Raw genomic sequence first — 27,790 nt, forward strand, 5'->3', positions numbered from 1 at the left:
TGCGTTCTATTAAATTCTCTTCCATGTTAGGTGGTTCACAAATCAAACTTTTGATCCAAGTTTGGAGGACTGAGAGGCTTCTTAAAATTCAATCAAAATGATGTGAAAAGGTGCACATTATGATATGCTCCATTTAGAGACTTATGCATTTGTCAGGAAGACTTTTCTCTTTTTATCTTAAAACAGAGTTCAGGAAATGCTGGTTTAGTTTTCTCTCTGCTGCAATATTTTAAGAGTACTTCCCAATGCATAGTTTCTGAAAGCATTAGATTCCTGATGCTATTTCAAATGATGTGAAAGATTTTGCTTGCATGAATTCTACATGCTGGAATTTTTTAATGTTTTTTTTCCCTTTGTGTCTAGAAAAAAAGGTGTAATGTACAAAAGTATATTCCAATCCTCTATATCAACACACGTACACTGAGAGTTCATGTGAGCAAAAAATGTCCCTCAAAGTTGAGTGTTATTGCAAGAAATAATTCTTCTTCATAATCACTGCAGAATTCCCCCTCTTCAAATAATGGACTTTTACTAACAGAAGTAAAAAAAAACATTTTCAAACAGCAGACACCTGAATCCTTACATATTCAATTAACTAAAACAAATCTATCATGTTATCAATGAAAGCATCCTCAAATTCCTACATGCTTTGTGTTTCCACATCATCACAAATCCATTTCTGTATGAGATGCTAAAGCCTCAGGAAAATACATTAAAAGAACACATTTACCTGATGAACCTAGGGGCAGGACAGGAATAGAGACACAGACGTAGAGAATGGACTTGAGGACATGGGGGGGGGGAAGGGTAAGCTGGCACGAAGTGAGAGAGTGGCATGGACATATATACACTACCAAAGGTAAAATAGATAGCTAGTGGGAAGCAGCCGCATAGCACAGGGAGATCAGCTCGGTGCTCTGTGACCACCTAGAGGGGTGGGACAGGGAGGGTGAGAGGGAGACGCAAGAGGGAGGGGATATGGGGATATATGTATATGTATAGCTGATTCACTTTGTTATACAGCAGAAACTAACACACCATTGTAAAGCAATTATACGCCAATGAAGACATTTAAAAAAATGGCTAATAAACCAAAAGAAAAAAAAACACATTTACTTTTTCAGATCAAAGTAATTAACAAAAATACCCTTTCTTGGTTTTGGTCCTTTCAGTATGCTATTGCTTTCTTCAAAAATTCAATGTTTATATTGTACTTAGGTTTTGAAGTACCATAGGCACCTAAATGTCATCTATTCTGTGATTTTTTAAAATTCTAACCTAAGTGGCATGTTTTAGAACAAACAGGCTATGCTAGCATGTTATTTGTTTAAATGCTCATAAGCACATTTTGTGAAATGGCTGTAAATAAATACTTATAAAGCATATTTTGTCGAGCGGCTATAAGTGTGTTTTGGTGCACTGGGTGCTGTTTATATGCTTATATTTCTGTAATTAGAAGATAAAACCCACTAGATCATTAATGCTCAGGCCCTCCCGGTAACAGTATAAAATGACCGCTAACCCACTGGCTTGATTAGACAAGTGTGCAGGGCTCTTAATTGAAGAGTTTCATTTTCATCACAAAAATGGCTAGGGCATTAAAAGTGTCTCCTCTAAAATTTGGAGGTGTAAATAACTAAGAACTCCTCTGTGATGGTACACAAGTCATGAGAAGAACTCGAGGATCAGGTTTAAATATCAAGTCTGGGAGCTGCTGAATACGGAACCTCATTGTGGTGCTTTGACAAACGGTCATTAAAGGTAGTGTCAAGCCAACTGAAGGAACATTTTTTGAATAAAAAAACCGATCTGGCAGCTTTACGTTTCGGAAAGCAAAAACACCTAGGTCCTTGAAAACCAACTTACGGTTACCAAAGGGGAAAGGTGGTCATGGGGGGGTGATAAATGAGGAGTTTGGGATTAACAGATACACACTACTATATATAAAATAGGTAAGCAACAAGGACGTACTGTATAGCACCAGGAACTCTACTCAATATTCTGTAATAACCTAAAAGGGAAAAGAATCTGAAAAAGAAAATATATAACTGGATCACTCTGCTGTGCATCTGAAACTAACACAACATTGCAAATCAACCATACTTCAATTTTTTAAAAAAGGAAAAAAAACCCACCTATGTTCAATCACCCTAAATATTCTGTCCCCCACCAAAAAAGGGTGATAGCCACAGCAATCTCTGAAGAATCTGTTTTAGCAGCACAATTCTCACACGCACTGCCTTTGCTATTAAGAACTCTGGAGGTGTGTTTTTGGCTACCTTCGTGCGCGACACTAGGAAACCAGGCAGCATCTGTCTTCCCTTGTCTGTATCACCTCGATCCTCTGGCTCAGCTTTCTAAAGATGGTTTTACACTAGTCACCTCACTTTGAGTGAGGCATGCTGCCCAGGTGATGCTTTTGTCCCCCAAGTGACGTTTGGAAGCAAGGATTCACTTCGGCATGCCAAACTCCCTCAGCATACCAAGAAACAGCCACCACATCACAGATGTGGTGCATTCATCCCAGCATCCCCCAAATAAACTACGTGGTCCTGGTAAACACAAGCCCCCATCAGCGCCGAGAAGTGATAGGAACCATTTGTGAGACGTGGTGATGAGCTCTGAGCGGTAATACTTTTGATCACGTGATTCATTTTGTTTGCTCAACACAGTGTGTGTTTGTCCTGAGAGGAAGGACTTCGGTATATATTTACGCAAAGCTCTTAATTTATACTTCCTTTCCTTTTAATTGGCATCTTGTTACCTAAAATTAGCTGGGGAACGGAGCAGACAGAGCGTCTCATGATCAGAGCAAACTCTCTCGGCTGAGTTTGCAATAATTAGACCCACCGTCGCCCGCAGATGAACAGACACCTGGAGGCCTGCCTTATTTCTTCCCTGGTGCCTTCTCTCCATATTTAGAGAGTGATTTTTAAAATCTGACGTATAGTCATATTAATTATCATTCCCTGAGGTGGAGTTTGGCTCCTAATTCATGTTAAAAGTGAAGTTCAAACATTCTTGCCTGTAACCTTATGGCATAAAAAGCCTCCACGCAAAGGAATTCTTTCGTGAAACCCGAGACGATCGGGACACTCTACTTCACCAATACGCTGGATATCATTTACACAAGGAATAAAAGGTCACGTGTCCTCTAAAATCCCACATTTGCTATAGGCATTTCTCCTTCTATTCTTCTGTTTGGGCAGTAACTAGATACAGGTACGATGCAAGTGAAATGAGTTTTCCCTGATGAGTAAGGAAAGTAAACGCCCCCAAAATGCCCAAACCCAGATTTCATCCGCCATTCCTTCCCACGCGCGCACGCTCTCGTTCTCTCTCGCTCTCTCTCAACTGCAAGGATTGAAAATGATCCAGATTTTTCAGAATTCGCCCTCACCTTGACAACGCTAACATTACAAGCGGCAGTCAACTTTTACAAGACACCCTTATTGTGTAACACGGCTAGGCTGCCAAAAAGACGTGCTATAACGAATCAGATAACAAAGGCGAAGAGAAAACCTTCACCTGCCACGTAGCTAGCAGTGAATATACTTTTTCTTTCCATGACATTTGCTGGCAGAAAGGGGTTCGGCTTAAGGCGGATCGGACTAACCTTCAATTTGTCATAGCGCTCACTCAAAGCTGCCACCTGATGGTCTCGGTGCCGCCCGACCAGTTTACACAAGGCACAGATTAACTGGTCATCGGTCACGCAGTACATATTCACCTTCTCATCCTCGTGCTCCAGGCACATCAGCCCCCGAATGTGCGAGTCCGGGATGGGCTCAATCAGACGGTGGCCCGTAAAGGGTTTCTTGTTCGGGTGAGTGGCTTTCAGGCACTCGTCACAGTAGGACACTTCGCAAGTGACACAGGTCTTCACGGCGTCTTGGGCAGGATCCTGGTCACAGAACTGGCAGAGGACTTTCTCGGCCGAAGTCATGCTGTTGGCGTCGAACGGCCGCTCCCGGCGGGTCTCGCTGGGGGAATTGGGCCCGCTCACCGAAGCTTTCTGGAACCTGTCGATGATGTTCTGCAGGGTGACGTTGCGCTTGAGCCCGTCTAGACCTCGCTGGCTGAGCGTGATGACATGTCGGCAGGTGGGGCACTGGAAGGCAGTGATGGACTCCACGGACTCGTTGGTGGCGCAGTGTGACACCAGGATGCGGTGGGCGCAGTTGAAGCAGAGGCTGTGTGCGCAGGGGAGCAGAAGAGGGTCCTCAAAGAGCTCCAGACAAATAGGGCAGGTCAGCTCCGACTCCAGTGTTTCCATCTTCAGGCAAAGCTCTCCTGGGTCATCAGCAAAATCCAAGGAAGCTGATCAGCTATCTGGAAACAGAACGTAAGATTTGATTAGGCGCGAGGGGGGTCAGCCATGCGGGGCTGTCAGCTTTGACTACATCTCAGAATAATTCCCAACACAGGTCACGGAAGGGTAAATGTGTGTACATTCCAAATAATTCTCTCTCTATTCACTGGGGAAATGGGGGGTGTGGGGAAACACCCTAAGCCAGCAGACCAGCTAACATTTCCTCAAGGTTCCCGTCACTGAAAGCGGCATTTTTTTTTTTTCAATTTTGTTCTTTAAAGTTTCTCGCTCCAAACGGGCAAGTTCTTGAAACTGTAATTTCCATATCTAATCACAATAATCTTACGGTGCCGTGGCCAAGTTTTCCTTGCGTTGAAAATGAAAATGTAGAAACATTAATTAATGAACTACGGAGTCTTTCATAACTTTGAATTTATGAACTTACATGTTAAGTATATGTGTTTTAAGGGCCTCTGCTCTGCCGTACTGAACCAGGCTTCAGAGAAGGAGAAAGGCACTCATTGTAGAAATGGGCATGAAATGCGTATGAAATCAAACGCGTGATTTCAGGGGTAACGATAATGCTTCAGCAGGGGATGTCAGTTTCCAAAATACATTCCCGAGAAAAAACCGGGACTTTCACAAAGATGATTGTGATAAAGGCAACGTTTCTGGCATGCGTTTGTTACTCTTCTGAATAATTCTATTGTTTAATCCAGCGGTGGGACGTGGGTGGGCAGAGGGAAGCAAAGAAAAATATCTGGGGGCCTTTTCAGCGGCTGCGGTGAGCTTGGGGACCAATGACTAATAACGACATAGTTCATTAGAACAAGGATTTTCGTGGCTACGATATTCATTTGCTAAGTTGTAACAGTGGGGACGATTACAGCTGAGAAAGCAGTTGAAGGCAGTGGCACTCCTCCGAGGAGATTTACAAGGGCTGCCGACGGACCCTGCACAGCCCTCCCGGGCTGAAATCTCCCATCAAGGGCTTGTCACTGTCGCCAGCGACAGGCCGGGCTAGCAGGAGGTCCAGCCTCACACTCAGGGCCACGTTGGCCCGGGCACGACCTCCGGCAGCTTTGTTGCTCCCCTCCAGGCGGCCTTCGGGTGGCCCAGCTGCACGCTCCCCTCGCCAGGAAGACTTGCTGCTTTTGTGAACTCTCGCCTGCCTCCCCTTCCAAAACGGCAGGGCAAAGAATCCCACATAAACCCCTGCTCATTAAGAGGGAAGAGGCCTCGTGCTCATTAGCAGGCCTGGGAACCAAGCCTCTTTGAACCTTCTCCCTTTCAAGGCCATTAGCAGAGGTCTGCGCAACAGTGACAGGCATATTAGATGCAGCCCACTGCGGGCTGTGGGAGAACCGTGCAGTTCACCCAGTAGATGCAAGGTTCAAATCACACTCCGGGGGGATTTTCTCAGCCTGATTCATAGGAAGGCTTCACATCCAAAGCTATGTTTAGTGATTCTGACAATCAGCCTTTTTGTATTCACACCTCCATTTATTTACAAAATTCGCAATTTCTAGAATGCCCTGACCCTCTCTGAAATAGCATCCCTCAGAAATACCATGGGGTGCTGTGCTTAAACTAATGCTCATCTTGCTATCAACTGAACGGTAACGGATCATTAAAAGCGTAAAGTATGTGCTAAGCTTGTTACAACTTAAAGGGCTGCTGGCTTCATCTTAAAGACCTCTCCAGCCATCCGCTAATGCTAACTACGTAAGAAAGGATAAATGGGCAGCAGAGATTTGAAATATTAAAGGTTTCTCATCTTTCCACAACCTACAGTGGAAACCCCAGGGCTGCTGTTGTGAGAAACTTACCAGCCCCGCTTGGTTCCGGCCAACCCTTCCTACACAAATAGCTTGGAAGAAATGGAAAGGTTTTACCTATTAATCATCATTTTGGTTCATCATGGAAAAACAGAATTCTCTCTACATCAAATTTCTTCTCACTTCCCATCAGAAGCATGTAAAGGAAAAAGGTAGCCCCTTTGGTCTGCTTCGTGCTCAGGTGAAACAGAAACACCTACCGATGGATCTCAACAGGGGGCTGAGCGTCAACTATGCCTGGAGAGTTTTGACGATTGTATTTTTAGGCAGGTGCTAGAATTCCATCCCGGAGCAGTGCAATCAGAATTTCTAGAGGTGATGACGCTGCCGACCCCGATGGAAATGCTGACATTTTATTCAAGAGACATTTACCGAATACCAAGCACTGAGCTGGCTCCTGGCTTCCTCCTCTTCCCCTTTCTATGATCGTGGACGAAGCCAACAAACATCCTCTCCTACCTGGATGATCACAGTATTTTTTCTAAATGGTCTCCTGGCTTCTGCTCAGTCTTGCCCCTCCCCCCCACCCCGCCCCGCGCCCACAGTCTATCCTCCATTCGGAAGCCTGAGCCTGTTAAAACACGACAGAGCCTGCCTCGCCTCTGCTCTACCCTCCAGGGGTTTCCCATCTCACTCAGGGAGAAATTCACCAGAATAAAACCAGCCCCAGAAAACACAGACTCAGACAGTGACCTCATTTCCTCCCACGCTACCCCTTGTTCTGCTCTGGGCACATGGTCTCCTTGTGATTCCTCAAGCACGCCACGCACGTCCTGTCTCCCCTTGGCAAGGTCGTTGGAATGACTCTCCGCTCCGATGTCACCTTCTCTGTGAACCCACATGAAAGCGATTCCCCTAAGACCACCACAACCAACCACCCACCCACCCACCCACCCATCGCGGCAACCCTTCTTCCCCCATCTCGGTTTGTTTTCTTCTATGACGTGCATCGCCGACATAGTGTATTAGTTTGTTCACTGCTCTGTCTCTCCCCATGGCCCCAGCATTAGAATATCAGCTCTACGAGAGCAGAGACTCTGTTTTGCTCTTTGAGGGATGTACAGCCAGCACCGGGAACAGTGCCTCACACACAGTAAGACTCGGACATTCGTTGGTGGAGTTAATACAAAGTACTGATGTTGGGGACGAACCCAAAAAGAATAAAACATAACCCTTGCTTTCAAGAATCTCTCAAAAATATGAGAACAGAGGTCAGCAAAGTTTCTGTACCAAGGCCAAGACAGTAAATATCTTTGGCATTGCAGGACAGACACTCTCTGTTGCAATTACTCACTTTTGCCACTGTAGCACGCAAAAGCAGAAATGAAAGATCACGGCTGTCCAATGGAATCATATTTACAAAAAGCAGGTAGCAAGCTGGATTTGGCGTGCGGAGCTTATTGTGCTGACCCGTGTTTCAGAAGAGAGAAACATGTCCAACCAGCCAAAAGAGAAATGGAAAGCACTCTCAAAGAATTATGAATAAAATGCTGCGCCGGCAACAACGGCCACACCGGGAGAGTGAGACTTCGACAAGCGTGTACAAGTTTCGAGTGCTAACGGGAAATGCCATGCGATGGGATTTCACCCTGACATCAATGGACACGATGTGAGTCAAGTGCTCAGGGGCAATTTACGTAAGAATGATTTAAGAGCAGCTGCTCAGAACTGGACCTTTTTTCTTTTATTGCCCTAGCACTTGGCGTGGGGCTTTATGCAAGTCTCTACGCTGTAAATGTTGGTTAATTCTATTAAGTGATGACAAAATATCTAGATGCAAAGTGAGGTTGAGCCAATTTTCTGAAACTTTGGCCTCTGTGCTGCCAGAAAGGAAGGGATTTTGATTTGATATCTGCAGCGGATCTCATTTTTACTACTTTTATCCAGATTTTGCCATGGTAGCGATATTCTTGTTAAACTACTCAACAATAAATTACTACTAAGCATGCATGCCAGTCTCCCACCTTAAAAAAAATAGCATGGTTTATTGTCTAGCTTTCTTTAAAATCTTTTTTTGAGAAATGAAAATGCCATTCATTCTTTCACCAAATACTGAAGTCCCTCTAGGTGCTGAGTCCCGGGACAAGCAATGGTAACACCTGCCCCGCCTACTCACAGCGATCTTCTGGTCTATCAGGGGAGAGAACATACAAATGGTTTTCCAGCATGACAAAAGACACGCGCCAAAGACTGGGGGAGAAGAGAATGGGGAAGCTTCCTGAAGGAGGCAACACGCACGTGGGTTTTCAAGATGAACAGGGGTTTCACCAAGCACACAGAGGTGTGAGAGTAGGGGTAGATTGTGTGCCAAATGTTAGGAGGGAGGGAGGGAGGGAGGGAGGGAGGGAGGGAGAGAGGGAGAGAGGGAGAGAGGGAGAGAGGGAGAGAGGGAGAGAGGGAGAGAGGGAGAGAGGGAGAGAGGGAGAGAGGGAGAGAGGGAGATTCTTAGCTTTCACTACAATGGAAGGAAATCACACGTGCATATCATTGTCAGGAAATGCTATAGCTCAACATTTTTCTGAATGGGCTGATTGGTTCTCATTCAGAGGAGGATGTCGGTCATCATGGGAAGCCTCGCAACAAACTGGGGACAGAAACAATTCACAGCTCACACCTCTACTCGTCCACCGTTTGTGGTTCAGAACAGGGCACAGAACAGTGAATGAGAGGAGAGAGTTGCGTGGGTGGCCAGATGATGCGGGATGATCTGCAGCTCTGCTATAGCTGTGTGTCCCTGGGTGAGTGTCCACAGATGTTCCCTCCAATTCACTCCAATCACATCCCTCAGCAGCCAAGTCTTTGGTCACAGGATGCAGTTAAGCTCTGGACACTCGGAAGCACTGGGCACCAGACATCTTTTCAAGAAACTTTCTTATAGATTCAAGACGTCGAAGGAAAGCACTTCTTTAAAATGGAAACTGAGGGCTTCCCTGGTGGCGCAGTGGCTGGGAGTCCGCCTGCCGATGCAGGGGACACGGGTTCGTGCCCCCGGTCCGGGAAGATCCCACATGCTGCAGAGTGGCTGGGCCCGTGAGCCATGGCCACTGGACCTGCGCGTCCGGAGCCTGTGCTCCGCAACGGGAGAGGCCATAGCAGTGAGAGGCCCACATGCCGGAAAAAAAAAAAAAAAAAATATATATATATATATATAATATAATATAAAATATATTAAAATTAAAAATATATTGATGGAGAAATCAAAAGCTTTACAGACAAGCGAAAAAAAATGGAAACCGAGTAAATGGATATTTATTTTCCACACGTCCCCCCTTGCTCCTTTATCTCCACTCCCACCCCTCATTCTGTGTAGCACTGAGATGGGGCTTTTCTGACTTTCCTCTCTCTCCTCCAGCTAAGCAAAGCCTAGGTGTCTTCAAAAGGGCCAGCCAGCCTTCCATCCAATAGCCATCCAGCTTGATCCACGTACTGCTTTGTCTGACACCTAGGCTCATGTCTTGCAGCGCCGTCTCTTTTCAGAATCTCAGTTCAGCACTGACGGTACCTTGCTTCATTTACTGTATGCGCTTCAACTCAGAGCGTGCATCTCATGGGACTCCTCAGCTTCCCTCCCAAACCCCTGTGCCTCCCAGGCCTCCTGCTGTCTCCTCATGGCACTCCCATTCTCCTGATCAGCACAAGTCAGAGACCCGCCTCATTTTCTACTCCTCCCTTTCTGAGGCAGGCAGAATAACGGCCCCCTGAAGGCTGGCCACATCCTCACACCTGACACCTGTGGATGTTTTAGGTTACAAGGCAAAGGGGAGTTCAGGTTGCAGATGGATTTAAAGTTGTCAAGCAGCTGACCTTGAGACAAGGGGATTAGCCTGGACCGTCCAGGTGGACTCAATGTAATCACGAAGGTCTTTAAATGTGGAAATGGGAGGCAAAAGAGTAGAGTCAGATGATGCCACGTGAAAGAGACTTGACAAGCTATTGCTGGCTCTGAATATAGGAGGCCACAAGCCAAGGGATGTGAGAAGCCTCCAGAAGCTAGAGAAGGTCGACAAACAGATTATCCTCTAGAGCCTCCAAAAGGAATACAGCCCTGCAGATACCTTGATGACAGCCCAGGGAGACCAGTGTCAGACTGATGACCGCCAGTGTTGTTTCCAGCCATCAGGTTTGTGGTAATTTGTTACAGAATCAATAGGAAACTGTACACTCTCCGTCCCCCAAATCCAAACCATTAGGCAAGACACGTAAATGTCAAACCTTAGTAGTTCTTTGACTGGTTTCTCTGTTCTCACCGCCTCCGTGTTGATCTAGATCTCTACTGCCTTCCAAGACTATTGCCAAAAACAAACGAACAAACAAACACCAAAAAAACACCCACACAAAAATATCTCCTAATTTGATTTATTACCTCCAACCTTTCGTCTTTCAGTTTCATCTTTGCAACGTGCTTCAGGCATCATAACTTTTTCTGGTCACTTCTCTTAAAGGCTCAAAACACTGAGCAGCTCCCTGCTGCCCAAAGTATGAGTCCTGACATCTGATCTCCTTTTTCAAAGCCTTGCCCAACTTTCTCCCAAACTGCTTCTTTAACCTTACTCCCTATCACTCACCTCCTGTACCAGAGACCCAGTAAATGGGACCATTTTCTGCTCTTAGCAACTGCCCTTGCTTTTCTTCCTAGCACAAATCATTTTCACCCTTGTGAGTTTTTTTTTTTTTTTTTTTTTTTGGTTTCATGTTCATTTTCTTGTTTTTGTTTTCTGGTTTTTTTAAAATGACAGCCGAACCTCCTAGAAGCCCAAAGAGCCCTGGCCACTATTGTATTTGGGGATTTCATACTAAACAAAGAAGAAATGTTTTAAAAGATGGCTCTAAAGACTGTGACATGTCCGACATGTTTACAATTAGCCAGGTAAAGCTTTTAGCTGAAAAACACAAAACAAAGTAACTACCCTATTCACAAAATAACTAAAATATTGATTTGCAAATAGTATTTCCTAGTACACAACAGAGTGATCAGTAATGAGATTCAGGTTTAAAGCTATATGAGTTATCTTCTTTCATCATTCATTCAAAGATTCAGATTAGCTCTGGGACCGATACAGGCAGGCATGAGTGAGCACAAACTCCGATCTCATATGGAGGTAACATTCATAGTCAAAACTTGAGACCAACAGAAAGACTGCGGGAGAGCTAGCGGCGAGGGCTGTAGGGGTGACAGCACCTTGGCACCCAGGTGATGGTGAAGGCTGGTGATGGTGGATGGGGATGGCTGATCCAGCTGCCTGGGCAGGTGTCCCCTTGCTCCCTCTGGGCTCTAGGTATCATCATCCTGAGCTAGCACTCATTCCAGGATGAGGACTTTCCCGGAGGGAGAAGGGCTTTCTTCTGTCCAAGGTACAGGATACGGAAGGAAACAAATTGGAGGAGAAAGTTCCCAGTGGAAAAGGAAAGACGTTGGGACTTAAAGAGTCCAGGTGTAGGGTTCAGGCTAGAGAATGGAGATGGCTGAACTCAGGATGGGTGCCTTATGCATCGCTGTGATAAGCCAGGGAGATGGAAGTTAAGAGGGTTCATATCTGTGTTCATATCTCTTGGATTCATCTTTTTTGCCCCCTCCTTTGAAGTAAAGGGCAAAACTATTCACCTGACAAGTCAATACAGAGAAAACATTTAACCCCCTGCCTAGGTTGTCACAACGCTTGCCACCATCCTGCTGGGTAGCTCATTTTACAATTGCACAACTTTATTGCCTGGAGTCTCTCCTGACTTCCGCTATGACCTGCACCTTGAAGAAACATCTAGGACCCCTGTGAGGACGGCATGCATTGCCAGGTTTAATCCACGGTCAAAGTCAATGAGCAGACTTTCCAGTTCAAAACCCCAGTAGTATGGAAATTTTACCCATATAATCAAGAGGTGACCAGGGATTACGAATCTCCAGACCAAGTGCCTTCTATGAATTCAATCACCCGCTAGAATAAGGAGATATTCAATTGTCAGCAAGTCATCCCTGAGTTTTTTATTCCAAATGTCTCTTAATGGAGATGTTGACGTTTTAATCATAAGGCAAATCCATGTCTCAATGCTTCCCCACAATGTATTCTATGTCATGTCTGCATACTCCATCAACGATAATAATTTTTCTAATTTGGAGTATATGAAAAAGAACATGCATTCTAGCCACGTATAATTTTACTTTCAGTCCCTCCCTTTGTAAGCTCCGAAAACCATCTCTACGAGGGAAATCAATGTGTCACTGGACCAAAGAATAAACTTGGATACCAACACTGGGTGGCCTGTGGTCAACTGTTGATAGCAGGTGGCTCTCAGCCACTGCCTGGGTGATTCCCAAGGACTTCGTCCGTTTTTCTCCCCCCAGATATCCTCTGGAGTATGGAAACTAAGCTTGATGTTAACAAAACATATGTTTTACCAAAACATAACAGAGATTGCAAACACCGTCAAAACGGCACGTTACGCCAAGCCACATAAAAACGGTTTGGTAAAAGAGATTCATTCCTAAAAGTGTTGTGAAAACGAGACAGCGCCAGAAATGCTATGCATAAATTTAATTCTTTAAGAATTAAAAGAATTCTTTTAAATTGCAGAAACAGCATCAAGTCAATTTCCTATCCTCTCGCCTCACATGAGTAATTAAGGTTGAGGTGACTTACTGCCGTCTGGATTTTTGCTATGAGATTATCTCTATTACAGAGCCACAGGTGGAGTATTTTTTTTTAAGGACTGTGGAACAATGTTTTTATCTTGGATCAGCAGAAATACAGACTGTCAGAGGACTAAATACTTGGGAATTGGGAAACATTGGAATTGAACCTCAGTTGGTGAGGCAGGGTTTGCAACAGAGACTAAACTCAGAAAGGACGTGGTCTCATCTCAGATAAATATAATCTCCAAACCCCAAACATGACCTAACAGAAACTCTGTAAAAACTGGGTGCTACACCCCAGATGAATTCACCAGAAATCGAGTATTTTAAAAAACAGAATAGGGCTTCCCTGGTGGCACAGTGGCTAAGAATCCGCCTGCCAGTACAGGGGACATGGGTTCGAGCCCTGGCCAGGGAAGATCCCACATGCCGCGGAGCAACTAAGCCCGTGTGCCACAATACTGAGCCTGCGCTCTAGAGCCCGCGAGCCACAACTACTGAGCCCACGTGCCACAACTACTGAAGCCTGCGCACCTGGAGCCCGTGCTCCACAACAAGAGAAGCCACGACAATGAGAAGTCCGCACACCGCAACGAATAGTCCCTGCTCGCCGCAACTATAGAAAGCCCGTGTGCAGCAACGAAGACCCAACACAGCCAAAAACAAAAACAAATAAATAAATAAATGTATTTTTTAAAAAACAACATAATACAAGCACTCAATGTCTGCACATTCAATCCTGGTTTAGTATTTAACTTTGAGTTATACAACCCACACAATAAAAATACTACCAGAGGGCTTCCCTGGTGGCACAGTGGCGGGGAGTCCGCCTGCCGATGCAGGGGACACGGGTTCGTGCCCCGGTCCGGGAAGATCCCACATGCCGCGGAGCGGCTGGGCCCGTGAGCCATGGCCGCTGAGCCTGCGCGTCCGGCGCCTGCGCTCCGCAGTGGGAGAGGCCACAACAGTGAGAGGCCGGCGTACCGCAAAAAAAAATAATAATAATACTACTACGAGAATGCTACTTTAGTGATTAGTATCCTGGCTGATTTGAGAAGCAGGTGGGTCAGTAAATGCACAGTAAAACAGAGCCATGGGCTGATGGAAAGAGGGGCAAGGGAGATTCAACTGAATTTAATGGCATTCTGAAAGACTAGAAATTGAAACCACCACATAGGCTATATCCCACCCCAAATTACGGCAGAGAACAGTCAAAATGCAAAAGGACTCTTAAAGCAACAGTAGAAATAATACATGGAATAGGAACAGGTGAAGAAAGAAGTGATCCCGTAGCATTCTATAGGTAATGCCTCTGAAATATCACTGTTGTTGACCTCCGACCGTCAGCACGTTCAAATTCATTCACTTCATTATGAGATACTAGTAAAAAATTTCTGCCAACCAAGTTGTAGGAGACCAGAGGGACTGATGGGGAAAAAAAGGGAAGAGAAAATAAGCACAGAGGCACTAGCCTCAAGTTTTAAACTAACTAATGAGTACAAGAGATATTTTGAATCGCTTGTCATTTCATCTGTATTCTAGGGAGTGCTGAAGTTCAAACGTTTTACCTGATACCTGAACTGAGAACCAGGAAAGGCTTTTAATTTCACCCAACACCCACCTGGTGGAATTCATGCAAATTGAATTAAACTGTTCACAAACCCTTTCTGTCCTTCCACATCTGTCTAGAACATGCTCATTCTTTTAATAATTGGATCTCTAGGACATTCTTTAAAATAATCACATACTCTCTTGCCCATGCAACCTGATTAATAATGAATGAACATTCCTGAAAAGAATCACTTGGAAGCCTGGCAGATGTCTTTAGGGATATGAAGCCTCTAATGATAAAAATTAAGGAGAAATGGGACCTAGGTCACACTGTCTGGTTATTTTAATTGAAACCCAGTCTTCCAAATTTACTTAACAGAATGCTTAAATACACCTTCTGGAGTTCATTATGCAGACAAGCAAAAAGACACAAATGGCGACGGAAAAAAGCAATCCTGATTTCTGGAGGAACGACTGCCCGATTCTGCCCTGTCTTAACAGTGAAGAAACCCCTTCAACAGTCTCAGAAACGCAATTTGTTCTACTGAAAGACGGATCAACAGGTTAAAAACAGGAAATAGAACATTCGTCCTTAAGAGTTCTTTTAGCATCTCTCCAGATTCTTACAAAAAGATTGCCTTGAATACCCACCAATGGACTGCACCCTAGTTCTTTTTGAAGAAACATCGCCGTAGGCAGAGGATGGAGACCCACGAAATGACAGACAGGCCACCGAGACCAGGTGGTGGGTGGCAGGCAGTGCTGGAGCGGTCCTGTGTGTCTGTGCAAGCGTCAACGGTGAAACACAACAGGAAAGTCGACGCGACAATTCCAGGAAGGCCAGCTCCGCGTCATCCAGCCCGCCAGGGCTGCTGAGTTGAAGAATCAAAACTCCCTCTTGCTTTCTAACTGCCTTTTCCTCGGACCCTGCCGTGGCTTCCCTGGGCCCTGGCCCACTCAGTGCTCATCTGAACCAAATGAAAAGGCAGCTCGGGTCAGGTCAACACCCACTGCCTCGTCTCCCCCTCCCCGAAATCATGACTTGGCACCAGGACCTGTACCCTCACTGCTCACAGGGACCAGCAGTGGGTCAGTGTCCTACAGCTGAGCGCCGGATGCCAGCTTTCCACACTGCCAACGGGAGCCGTCCCACGCCAGCTCCCGGGGTCACCAACGGGCACTGGCTTCCCTCGCATTTTGACCCTTTCGGCCTCTTCCTGAGCACACGATCACATTATGCTCTGGACGCTGCTTTGGTTTTTTTTTTTAAATAATATACTTCTTATTTTGCATCTATCTTCCGAATTAAAATATACCATCTAGGAGAAGTTTTTTAACGCTATGTCAGGACGCGTGATCTCTTGCAGAGACACAATAAAGCAGTCATTGTTTCTTTGAGAAAGAGAGATCTAAATTGCAATCTATCATCCCAAGAAACAACTGAAAATATACATATGAAATATACATGTATGTCTATACACCCACAAGCGAGCTTTACATATATATACTACATATATGTAGGTATTACATACACATATATAGACATATATGTATATATGTACATATAATACAAGCATAAACAAACACACAAAGCAAATCTGTGATGGGTGTCCCAAATTTCAGTCTCCAGAATGGCAAAGAAAGAGTGAATCGAGAACGGAAAGTAATCTTTTAAAAACCGATTGTCTGAAGGAAGAAAGGGAAGTAGTCTTCCTCAAAGCAAAAAAAACAAAAAAAACAAAAAAACCCTGCCCTGCTTATCACACTGCACAGGGCAAAAACTTGCAACTAAAGTAAATCATCAGAAAAGTGTAAAAAAAACCAAAAAACCAAAACCATTTAAAAACCCACACTGCTTGCGAACCTGCACAATTCGATTTGTAAACCAGACATTTGGACTCCACCAAAAGTGTTTAAAGAACATTTTTTTTTAACTTTAAAGAACATTCTTGATACAGGGCCAGCAGGAGGCAAGAACAGATTCCCCGTGTCACCTGGTTCGCACGTTGTGACAGCTACTTTCATGCCACTGCAACCCCTCATGGTAAACCAAAGCACGTCTCTCATGTTTGGACATAAAAATGCAAACATACATTTTGTTGACTTGTGTCTCTACTAATCATGATTGCATTTGTCTTTTAACAATAGGAAAAGGGGTTACTCAATTTCACCTACAGATGACTGCCCTAAGAAGTCTTCACCCTCCATGGGAGGGACACACGTACATCATCCAACAGAACAAGAGACCTTCATCATCAAGAGATTTGAAAGCACCGCTTTTGTTAAAACAACATTAAAATTGTCAAGATTTCTCCAAGACATTTTGGCGTTGTTGTGGAAAAGTTAGCCTGAAACATCAGGAAACATTTACTCTGCCCCTCAAAAACCAAAGAAAGTGATAAACAACAACAAACTCTATCATCTTCTAGAGAGCATAATCTCTGACCACCTCAACAGGAAATTTCCCACTGTCAGGGGGTCTCCGACATTTCGTAGCTTTTAGAGTTTATGTTAAGAAAGAAAGCAGCCGGTTTTAAAGACAAATGGAACCTATTTTACACTAAATTGAAAATGACGGATGTTTCCCAGGTCTACGCGGTACGGGTGTCAGGCAAGAATCTGGTTCTGAAGGCCGTGAGAGCAGACTTGAAAGAGCAGGGAGTGGGAATGTGCCACATCTAGTCTCCTGACAAAAATCTAAATCGAACCTTCTGGAAGAGCAGGCCCAACAGCATGGTGGTGGCAGAAATGGAGGCCACTGAGTCCTATGAAACCAACCACAGGGGAAAAGTGCTCCAACACTGCCTTCCCTGAATGCTTTTCCAAGTGTGTATTCATAGTTCAGTAGGCGCTTCCACATACATTAACAGAACTATTTCTATGTCTATATAAAATCCTATGTATGTCTACAGGGTTATTAGTTCTTGGAGCCTCATATAAACATGCATGTGGATACATGTGTACACACCCACACACACACGTGTACAAAAGCACCTTTGCAAAATTCCTTGGAACTTGCTAGTATTCCCTCTTCACAAACCTCTGGGTGATAGCATCCCTCCTGCATGAGGAAAACTTTCCTTCCTCTGTGCAAAAACAGAAACCTGTAAATAATTTATATATGAAAAACCAAACCAAACAAACAAATGACCAGAAAGAATCTGCCACTCATATTTGAAAAGGGTGACCTGGAAACCAGCAAAACCACACAAGAGGTCTAGTCTCTGGAGGACAAGACCAGTGCAGCTGGATTTTGACAGCAAGAAAATCCCACCTGGAAAACTGCTTGCCTCTTGGGGAAATGCTTTCTTACTTCATTCCTCCAACACTCCTCTGGAAGGCAGAGAAAATGCACGTTCTCCCCTTCCCACTTCTCATCACCAGGAGGAAAACATATCAGTAAATAGCTGCTGATGACGGCCAATGTGGCACTGCACAATTTTTCTCTTAAGTTCAATGACGCGACATACACAACCATGCGCTCAGGTAATGACAGTGTTACACAGGAACTACTACTTATTGTAAGAAGAAGTAGTTCTTCTTGGGAAGAACTGCAAGATTGGGAAATTCTCTCAAATATGATAATAGCTCCTTTTGTCAAAGGAAATCGCTTTTCCTCTCCGTTTTTAAAGCTAGCCACACACAAAACCCTAGTGCTCACAAGACCCTGAAGCTACTTTGCCATCTTAAAAAATAAAGTAACCCTGCTTCACTACTCCTGGTTAACTTTTACGAAGAACACGTTTTAAACATTTCCCGTGATCACTCAAGCCCTACAGTCAGGGGATGCAGTCTTTTTTTTTTTTTTAAGGCAACAGAAAGAGGAGGGACTCTTTTGTTCTGAGTTGTTATTGTAAAGCACCACACGAGGGATGGGGAACATGGGAACAGGGCAATGAGAAGGACAAGAGTGCTGACAAACGAAAACAGGATATTAAGAACAGTGTCGGAACTGGGTGTCCCGACAGAACAAAGGCAGGAGGCTTCTTGGGAGAAATTTGACCAAAAATACCTTGAACTGATTTCAATGCTAATGGATGAACTCGTTTTCCTGGCAGCAAGAGATCTTTCTGGGGCAGTAAAATTAGTTTATCATTAACACACACACACACACACAAAGTATCATAAAATTAAAACTGCTTTCAAATCATCCACTTTTCAACTTGTGATCCACTTCTTGAAAATTCTAGATCTATGTTTCGCCCCATCTAAAATCAAATACTCTTTTTTGTTCGGTAACTGAGCTAACTTAGCATGTATTCCTAAGGAAATCAAAGTTTTTGATTCGCATACTCTAACTTACATTTTAAACATGACCTTTAAGTAGAGCTTTCCAGAACTCCCAGAGAAGCTAAGGAATGGGCTCTACTTTGAGAAACAATCGCTGCCACCGACTTGCTAACATTAACCTAACAGCCAGGTTTTGTCAAGTCATGCTTTTATCATCTCATACTTCTCTTCTGATGCAAGTTCTGCTGAAGCTGCTAGTAGGACGATGGACTTAAGAAGATCATCGGAGTTTATCTAGTTTATTGGACTTTTCACACAATAAGAATTATTATTTGCAGTCTCTAAGCTAAAGGCGTTTAGAACAGTAAACGATATACCCTATCTTGCACTGCACCTAAAATTGCAAGCTTCTCCCCTCTTCTCTAAGTTCTACTATTCTCTTTTCCTTTCCCCATCCTTTCCTTCTATTGTGAGATGAGAGATGAACCGAGAGGCTTTCGTCTTTCAGATCACGCATTTCATCCGCCTTTCTCTTTGACGTGTTGTCAGAAAACTCAGGGTTAAGCCCTGAGCTCAGCTGGCCCCACCTGCCCTCGGTCTAGTTTTGGGGTGAGGCCATCGGTACGGTGTCGTGCAAAGAAACGTGTACCTCAAAACCAGATAAGCCCGAGTTCAAACCCTGGCTCTGCCACTTCCTAGCAAAGGCGGGCAGGGGCCAGCTATGCAACGTATCCTACACTCCCAGATCCGCTTCCTATTTTCTGCAGCTTCCTTATCTGTAAACTGTGACAATGAGAGCCATCTTGAAGGGTCCTTTGAGGATTAAGTTGTGAAGCAAAGTCTTAAAATTTCCTTGCAAAACTGTAGCTCTCACATCCTTCTTCCCCTCTTGTCCTGAATCACCTCTTCCCACTTTTCTTTCAATAAATTCATTATTTGTAATTTTTTAAATTGGAAATCTCTTCAAACCACGTTCGGAAGCAGGAAGGCTACAAATCCATTTATTCATTCAGTAACGTTCATTGAGTGTCTTATGTGAAGGAACAGTATAAGTAATAATTCCTATTATTACTAATTCCTATAGTAATAATTCCTATTATAATTCCTTTATAATTCCTATAGTAATTAATTAATACTATAATTATAATACTATAATTCCTATAGTAATTAATACTATAATTATAATACTATAATTCCTATAGTAATTAATATAATTCCTATAGTACTAATTCCTATTATTATAATTCCTATTATTCCTAATTAATGTTAATTACTCTTTAATAATGGTCTTCACAAAGGCAACCTCATCGATTTCCTAGACTTGGATATACCTCTTTTCATTACCACTGGATCGCCTATCATGATCTTGAGGTTTCAGTTCTCTGCTCCCCAGTGAAGGTCTCCCTTTCCCATATGCATCCTTTGCTAGAATTTTTGATTTTGCAGGAATTGAGGGACTCTGGCATGGGGTGGGGCATGTGAGACCATCAAGAACAGTGAAGGGTTTCAGACTTCTACTTGCAAACTGATTAATCAGTTAGCCTCCTGGTTTCAGGGGTGCTGGCAGGAGACACGAGACTGCTGCATCAGAGACAAAGAACGTTTTGAGTCAGGGCACAGCAAACAGCGTGTGTTTCCTGTTCACGTCGGTTCCCCTTGTCCCCAGGTCCCACGGAGCAAATGTCCCGGGTGCATGCCGCACACACAGGGGTTTGCATCACAGCTGAGCAACCCCAGCCTTAGGAAGCCTGAATCTTTGATGATGGACCGCAAGCAAACAAGCCCAACATCTGCCCTGGAGAGAGTCATGATCTTTATTATAATGGACAACGAACCTGCTTTCTACCCTGGAGGGAGATGCTCTGTCTCCGTCTTCCAAGGCTGTTCGCTGTACAAACATCCTTGAAAAGATAATCTGGAACAAAGGCAGTCAGTAGCTCAGCTGACCAGGGGTACAGAAACGTGAGAGGTCCATAGAGAATCATTCCCCAAGACACAGCTCCCGTCCCCCTCCTGGAGAGCTGGCCAATACTGGTCCCTAGAATTCAGATCACCACTGGGCTTTCTAGCATTGGTGGCAGAGGCAGCTAACTTGACATGAATGACCTCTGCACCAGACCACAGGTAAGAGGGGCTCATAAGAAAGCGTTCCAGGGAATTCCCTGGCGGTCCAGTGGTTAGGGCTCGGCGCTCTTACTGCCGAGGGCCCGGGTTCAATCCCTGGTTGGGGAACTAAGATCCTCTAAGGTCAGCTGACGATGCACGAGGAAAACTGGCAGAGAGCAGGTACGCCCCACCCAGAGGTTTTGCCCAAATACAGAGCCCTTAATAACTTCCCTATTCGTCCCAAATCAGCCTGTATCTGGTCTGGAACTTCAACTCTTCGCTACTCTTAACCTAAATTCATTTTAAGAGTTTGGAAGAATAAGCCGGTTTTGTTACTTTTATGACATTAGAAATCCTATACGTACATTACTTTGGCTTTCTTTAAGCATTAAAAAATTCTTTTAGAATTGCTTTTGGAGTATAACCAGAGAGAAAGTCACCTCTCTGATTATTTCTTCACTCAACAGGTATTTCTGAGGTTCTGCTGTGTGCCGGGCACTGATGGAGGTCTCAGGAATGCACTGCTGAATATGACAGCAAAGGTCTGCCCTGAGAGAGCTTACATTTTAATGAAAGAAACAGAAAATGGACCCGAAAATGGGCGAGAAAAGATGATAATTTCAAAGAACCATACATAAAATGAAAGAAACGAAAAGGATGACTTGAGAGAAGGCAGAGGGGTGAGTGCAGGTCTGCTTGAGCTAGGAAGATATTTCTACTCTGACCCGTGTAGGCTTTGATGATACTTTGGCTTTTTCCCCTGCCCATAAACAAGCAAAGAACATCTTCATTTCAGGATAAAACTTTCCGGCATTTGAGCAGAGACTTGTGATTTAATTTCCCAAGTTGTTAAATATTTAGTTTCAGATTTCCTTAAGGAATGATTTCTTTTTCAAGGACATTAAAAAACAACTTTGACTATTTCTAACATGAAAACACAAAGTGATGAATTATTGGAAATCAGTGACCTGTTTACTTGATCAATGCAGTTGGAGAGAGAAAAGCCACAATCACACAGTGGACCCAAAAAAATAGGAATTATGTATGGTAGTTAGAATTCCCTGAGTGTTCGGTGGCAGGAAGTTAAACCAAAGTTGAAAGGAACCGTGGACATGCAGTTAAGGTTACAGGGAAGGGTGTCAAGGAAATTAGTTGAGGCACTTCAAGAGTCATTGCTTTTCTCTGGACTTACCTGTTTTTGTCTCTCTAGGAGAAGAAATTTCAGAAAGGAAAGGGAAAGAAGTGAGGAAACAGTGCAGGGGAAATGAACAGCCAGGGCTTCATGACTGGAGGATCAAAGATGAGTTAATACTAGAAGGTCCCAATGCCTAAGAGCCCTGTTGGGGTCTTACTGACAATAACGGCATTAACAAAAGGTATCTCAACAGAAAGAAATTCACTGGCTAGACAGAACTGGAATAGATGCCAGTTCATAATCGTTAGATCCCATCTCTTCAAGAAGAGGCTAGAAGGCTAGAGACACCACAGAGGGAACTGTCATGCGAGAGTAAAGAGTTGCTACTGCAGCTACAGCAGAGGCCAAGGCGAGGGTTTGGGGAAGTCTGAGTGGAGGCTGTCAGCCACTCCACACGGAAACACACAAGAAGGTTTAGGAGAGGATGGAGTGGCGAGTTACGAAGCAAACAATTCTCAGAGTGACGTATCCCCAAGCCAAAGGCTTTCCGGCCTAAAAGCCAAGATTTAAACTTTCTTTGAAGTCTTGATCATTCTGCAAAAAGAAATATGTAAAACATATACATATTTGTGATCCATATGAAAACAAATCCCATAAATGCTATAAGCCTTCTTCTAATGACTTTAAAAAAAATTCTCAAGGCAGGCTAAACTCTGAGGTTCTTCTTGCATTATCAAAATATGTTTCCTTGTTATATTTTTGAGAGGTATAAATGTAATTATAAATGTCATTTTTAAAACAGGAAATCACAATATTACCTTGGAATTAATGTCAAGTGGTATGATCTTAGGGTCTTGTTTGTTTGTGGTATAGGATTATGTGAATCTTAAAGAAAAAAAGGTTCATTGTAAGCTAGTAAGTGTGCATTTCATCTTGTACATTTCATCCTTTCATTGGATCAAATTCTGTAAGAAGCTGGCTTTTTGAATATAAGAAAAGGCGACATTCAAAGGACTCAGTACTTGAGATGCAATCTAGGGCTTAAAAATTCACTTACGAAAAAAATGTCTAGCTTTGACAACAGTGACCTTTCCAGGTAGCTAAGCTATCTTCAAGTGGAAATATATTTATTTTGATAATAAATCAAAAACAAGTTTTAATGTCTGATTTATCAGCTTTACGGTAAGGATTGCTGGGTTATCCCTTGTTACGTAGTTTCTTTAGCTTGTTCTTATTTAAATCAACATCCACTAGATTCAGGGCTTCGCTCCAAACAATTCTGCCCGTTGTCTACATCTGTTCTTTCCATTACAAATTCCTCCAAGTGACTCTCCCTCATAAATGGATGCAAATATTCCGTTTCACAACTCTATTCATGTTCTTCTTTAGAATACAGATTGGGAAATCGCTCGCTCCTGGGGTGCTGGGCAAAAGGTGTAAGACAAGGGTAGTGTGACTTCCCAGAAGGGAGCTTTGTTGCGTCTGAGCCACGGCCAGGCAACCTCCGCCCACCATCGACGGCCAAAACATCACGGTCCAAAGAGGGGTGCTCTGCTCGCCGTGCCCGCCCCAGCCTATCAGCATCTAGAAGCAATTCTTTGCATGGGTGCTTCTTCATCAATATCCTGACTGGCGGCTCCGAGGATTAAACTCAGGTCCTTTATGCACATTAGCCCCCTGGAGTGTTGAACTCCAAAACCTCTATTTTCTCCCCCGAGTCTACCCTGTATCTCACAAAACCCTACTTAGCCACTGTGTTACACAGCTTTTCTCATTCTGGGTTAGTAAAAGAAAACAAAACAAAACACCAGACCCTACAACAATTTGATGGAGATGGTAATGATGGCGCGTTTGGGGCGGAGTGGGCAGATTCCAAGTTCTTTCAGAGCTGAGGCTTGGGAACCCACTTCCCTTCTTTATCATTAAGACTTCGCATTCTCATCAGCAGAATCTTGTTGACAATGGCACAAACGATCAACTGGCTGAACGAAAACTCTGTGTTTTGTATGTGTATACGTATGCCCATTAAAAAAAAAAAAAGACCTCAAAACTTTTCATTCAAAAGTGAATGAAAATCAAGACCAGCGTATTCTTAATCAAGCAGAATTTCCTGCTTAGTAACTGCATTAAAAAAAAAAAAAAAAAAGACCATCTGGCCTCTCTGCTACTTGAGGGTTTTCGCTTTTCACTTCCTGGCTATCTTTAGCAGAACATTATAATTTCACTTATAAATTCTTTTTACCACGAGGCCATTTCCTTCGTGCACTACTTTAAGAAACAGAGAAGAAAACATTGTTCTATCTCCAGGAAAACACTCCTCAGTTCTAAATGGCAGGTTTGAACAGGGAAAAGTATACTTGAGAGAGAAAGATGCAAGTCAAATCATAGTGAAGGCATCGTCTACTCATATTCCTTTAAATATAAATGGCACTGACAGGGAGCTCTATTTCTCTATAGATGTACAGATATGTATCAATGTAGATCGATATATAGTAATATTTAAAGTCCAAAACCAAAAAGCCACCACTGCCCTGCTTATTTGAGGCGTTCAGTGTCCTTAAGCACTCTTCAAGAAATAAGTCAGAAAGTGGAAGATGCAAACTATTGTATATACAGTGGATAAACAACAAGGTCCTACTGTATAGCACTGGGAACTATATTCAGTATTCTGTGATAAACCATAGTGGAAAAGAATATGAAAAAGAATGTATAGATACACGTATAACAATTGTTGTACAGCAGAAATTAACAGAACACTGTAAATCAACTGTACTTCAATAAAATAAATTAAAAGAAAAAGAAAATGGAATTCACTTCTGCGTGGGAACTAAGATTACAATAAAAGTACAGGCAAACTTCAATTAATTGAAATTCTCTGGAAATAGAAGAGTTCCGGTTAATTTAATTTTCTGGTTAACTGAACTCCAAATAGAAACCTTATTTTAAAATAAATCCCTGTTGAAGCATTCCTAAAATGCTTGAGTCCACTTTAGTTGCATAACTCCAACCATATAGTAGATCTAACTGAAAGATTCTTAGGTAATTCCAAATTTTATTGTTCCGTGAGATCATCATTATAAAAAGACCATTTTTTCCCTTTAATCAAAAATAGAGAAGATTTAAGAGATTGAGTTGAATGTATATTTGTATCCATGACAATCGATTTTCACATTAATCCAAAATATCACCTTTTTTTCCTTGGATCTCTTGGAAAAGTATAACATAGGAAACTGACAAAAACTCCTTCTCTACCTGATGTCCAATAAGTATAAAAAATAATTTTTTAAAATTTTTTAAAAAATCTTATTGGAATATAGTTGATTTACAATGTTGTGTTAAAGTGTACAGCAAAGTGAATCAGTTATACATATACACATATCCACTCTTCTTTAAAAAAATGATTTTAGGGACCTCCCTGGTGGTCCAGTGGTTAAGACTCCACACTCCCAATGCAGGGGGCCCGGGTTTGATCCCTGGTCAGGGAACTAGATCCCACATGCCACAACTAAAGATCCCGCATGCTGCAACTAAAAGATCCTGCAGGCCGCAACTAAGACCCAGGGTGGCCAAAGAGATAAATAAATATTTTTAAAAATAATTTTAATATAGTACTTGCAATCAATTTTATTAACACAAATTAAAGACCATGTAAATTCCTTTGATGTATATATTTAACCTCACTGAGAAAGCTCTAGGATTTAGGTTTCATAATGGAACACAATGGCGGCTCAAAACTGGTCCCAAATGGCCTTCCACAGTGCGGTCACCACCAGTCCAGGCCTCACGTGGGCTCCACGGCCCAATTTCCCTCAGAACTTTACACCGTGCCACCTCAAGCTACAAATAATGACACCATATTGAAGCAAATCACTGCCCAACAGAAAGAGACCGCTACTCTCACATCAGGCTTGTTGCCCTTTGGTGAAGATTACCATAGAAGGAATTCCTGCATTGGGTAGATTGGAAAATGCCAGCTAAGATCATTTCCAATTGCAAATACCTTCCACTGTGTGTGGGAAGATAAGACTGGGGCTCCTGTCCCTTCCCCAGTTCCTCCCCTCCCCCTCCCCTCTCCTTGTCTCTCGCCCACCTCACACCACGTTTTTTGGGGGGGAAGGGAGGGGTGTTACCATGCACTCATCCTCAAAGCAGCGCTAGGCAAAATCTAAAGTATACTGATATCCTATTATTTGTCAGGAACTCTGTTAGCTACTGGGCACACAGAAGGATTTTTTTTTTTTTTTGCGGTACGCGGGCCTCTCACTGTTGTGGCCTCTCACTGTTGTGGCCTCTCCCATTGCGGAGCACAGGCTCCGGACGCGCAGGCTCAGCGGCCATGGCTCAGGGGCCCAGCCGCTCCGCGGCATGTGGGATCTTCCCGGACCGGGGCACGAACCCGGGTCCCCTGCATCGGCAGGCGGACTCTCAACCACTGCGCCACCAGGGAAGCCCAGAGGATTTTTATAAAGATTTCCATAAAGGACTGAATGAAGCTGAAGGGATCAGCCATATCTCACTTATGGACCTACAAATCATCTCCTTATAGCTACTGATGGAACAATGATGCCAAAATTTAGTGGCAGAATTTTGAAAATGGTACAGTCATCATACCCTAAAAATAGAAATTTATTGTAAGGCATAAATATACCCATTTATGTATTAATTTTACCAACTAATATCTCTTTGGCACAAATATATTGAGTATATGCTGAGGATATGTTTACTGAGTATATATATTTTATCAATAGATCTTAATCTAAAACCCAGTGGAGACCTTGCCCATGATCAATGGAGTTTTCTCCTTGCTCATTTTGCCTTGTATGTATACCGTCTTCTCTCAGTATCTTTTCACAAAGTCTTGCCTTGAAGAAGGGTAACAACGCCCCAAACATAGGCATTTTTTTTTCCCTAAAGGCCCCTCAAGGGATACAATAGACCTAAAACCTTGGAGAGTTCTGCAGAGATTTTCTAAACTGGGAGACTCAAAAGCAGTGTTAAGGGACCCGAGGGCAATTCGGCTCCAACTTCTGTCACCACAGAGATTTCCAGGTTGACTGGGTTGATATGACGTCCAAGGGTCTGGGCACGTAGCCCCATCGCATTGAGAACCGCCAAACACTCTTCCAGCTCATTTTTAGAAGCAGCGTCAGGAAGTCCTGTAGACTGTTACCAACTAACTCGATGCGAAGTTGCTCTTTCATTAAATACTTAAATGGCTTCCTTAGAAAGGGGCAAAAAGGTCTTATGCTGCATTACTTAGTTAACTATTATACCCTAATAGACGGGGTCCTTGTATTGATTCTTCACTGCACAAAACAAAGAATATCTGTAAAAGGAATTAACTTAAGGGAAATAATATTTGGGGGAGCTGGACACTTCCAGACAATAATAAAGAATGCATTAATATACCTAACACCCAAATGGTTGACTGGTAATGCAATTTCCGTAAGGTTTCCTTTGAGTTTCCTCTTTTCAACCATTCCTTCATATACCCATTGCCGACATTTTTTTTTTAAATACCAGCAATTTGTGGAATACTTTATATAAATTGTCTCTAATCCCTACCCGATCCCTAAATAGTCGGTATCATTTCCCCCATTCTGCAGATGGTGAAACTGAGGCTCGGAAGTTTCTGATGTACAAATGTAAAGAAAATTTGGATGCTGTAAATTCGGGTAGGGCTTCAACTACTTCTGAACCTTAATAAAAGACGACTAACACTTAAGCATCGGTCGTGTGTCTTCACCAGGAGCCAGTCAGGAATTTCACAAGCTAAGCACTCCCCAGTCTCCCTTAGAAGGACTAACATCTGGATCATATTGGCAAGTCGGTGCTTTAAACATGAGAGAAAATTAGGACAAAAACCTAACACTGAATTACTTCCACGAGTTCACACACCAGTATCTCCCCAAGTACTTTCTTTTTAAATATATAACCAGCTTGTCATCCATCCTTCCTACGCAGTGAACAATGGCTGTGACCTCCCAGTTAGC

General features: G+C 43.4%; 1 protein-coding gene across 1 annotated transcript in view; it reads right to left on the reverse strand.

The window, feature by feature from the left end:
• MID1 (midline 1) overlaps window positions 1-27,790 on the reverse strand; it is a 386,159-nt gene that overhangs the window by 125,806 nt on the left and 232,563 nt on the right. Inside the window, exon 2 of the mRNA XM_082681235.1 lies at window positions 3,617-4,332. Coding sequence (XP_082537361.1) covers window positions 3,617-4,276 — 660 coding nt within the window. The 5' untranslated portion in view covers window positions 4,277-4,332. The remainder of the gene's footprint in view (window positions 1-3,616; window positions 4,333-27,790) is intronic.

This window comes from Grampus griseus, assembly GCF_964374135.1.
Source record: "Grampus griseus genome assembly, chromosome: X".
Taxonomy (NCBI): domain Eukaryota; kingdom Metazoa; phylum Chordata; class Mammalia; order Artiodactyla; family Delphinidae; genus Grampus; species Grampus griseus.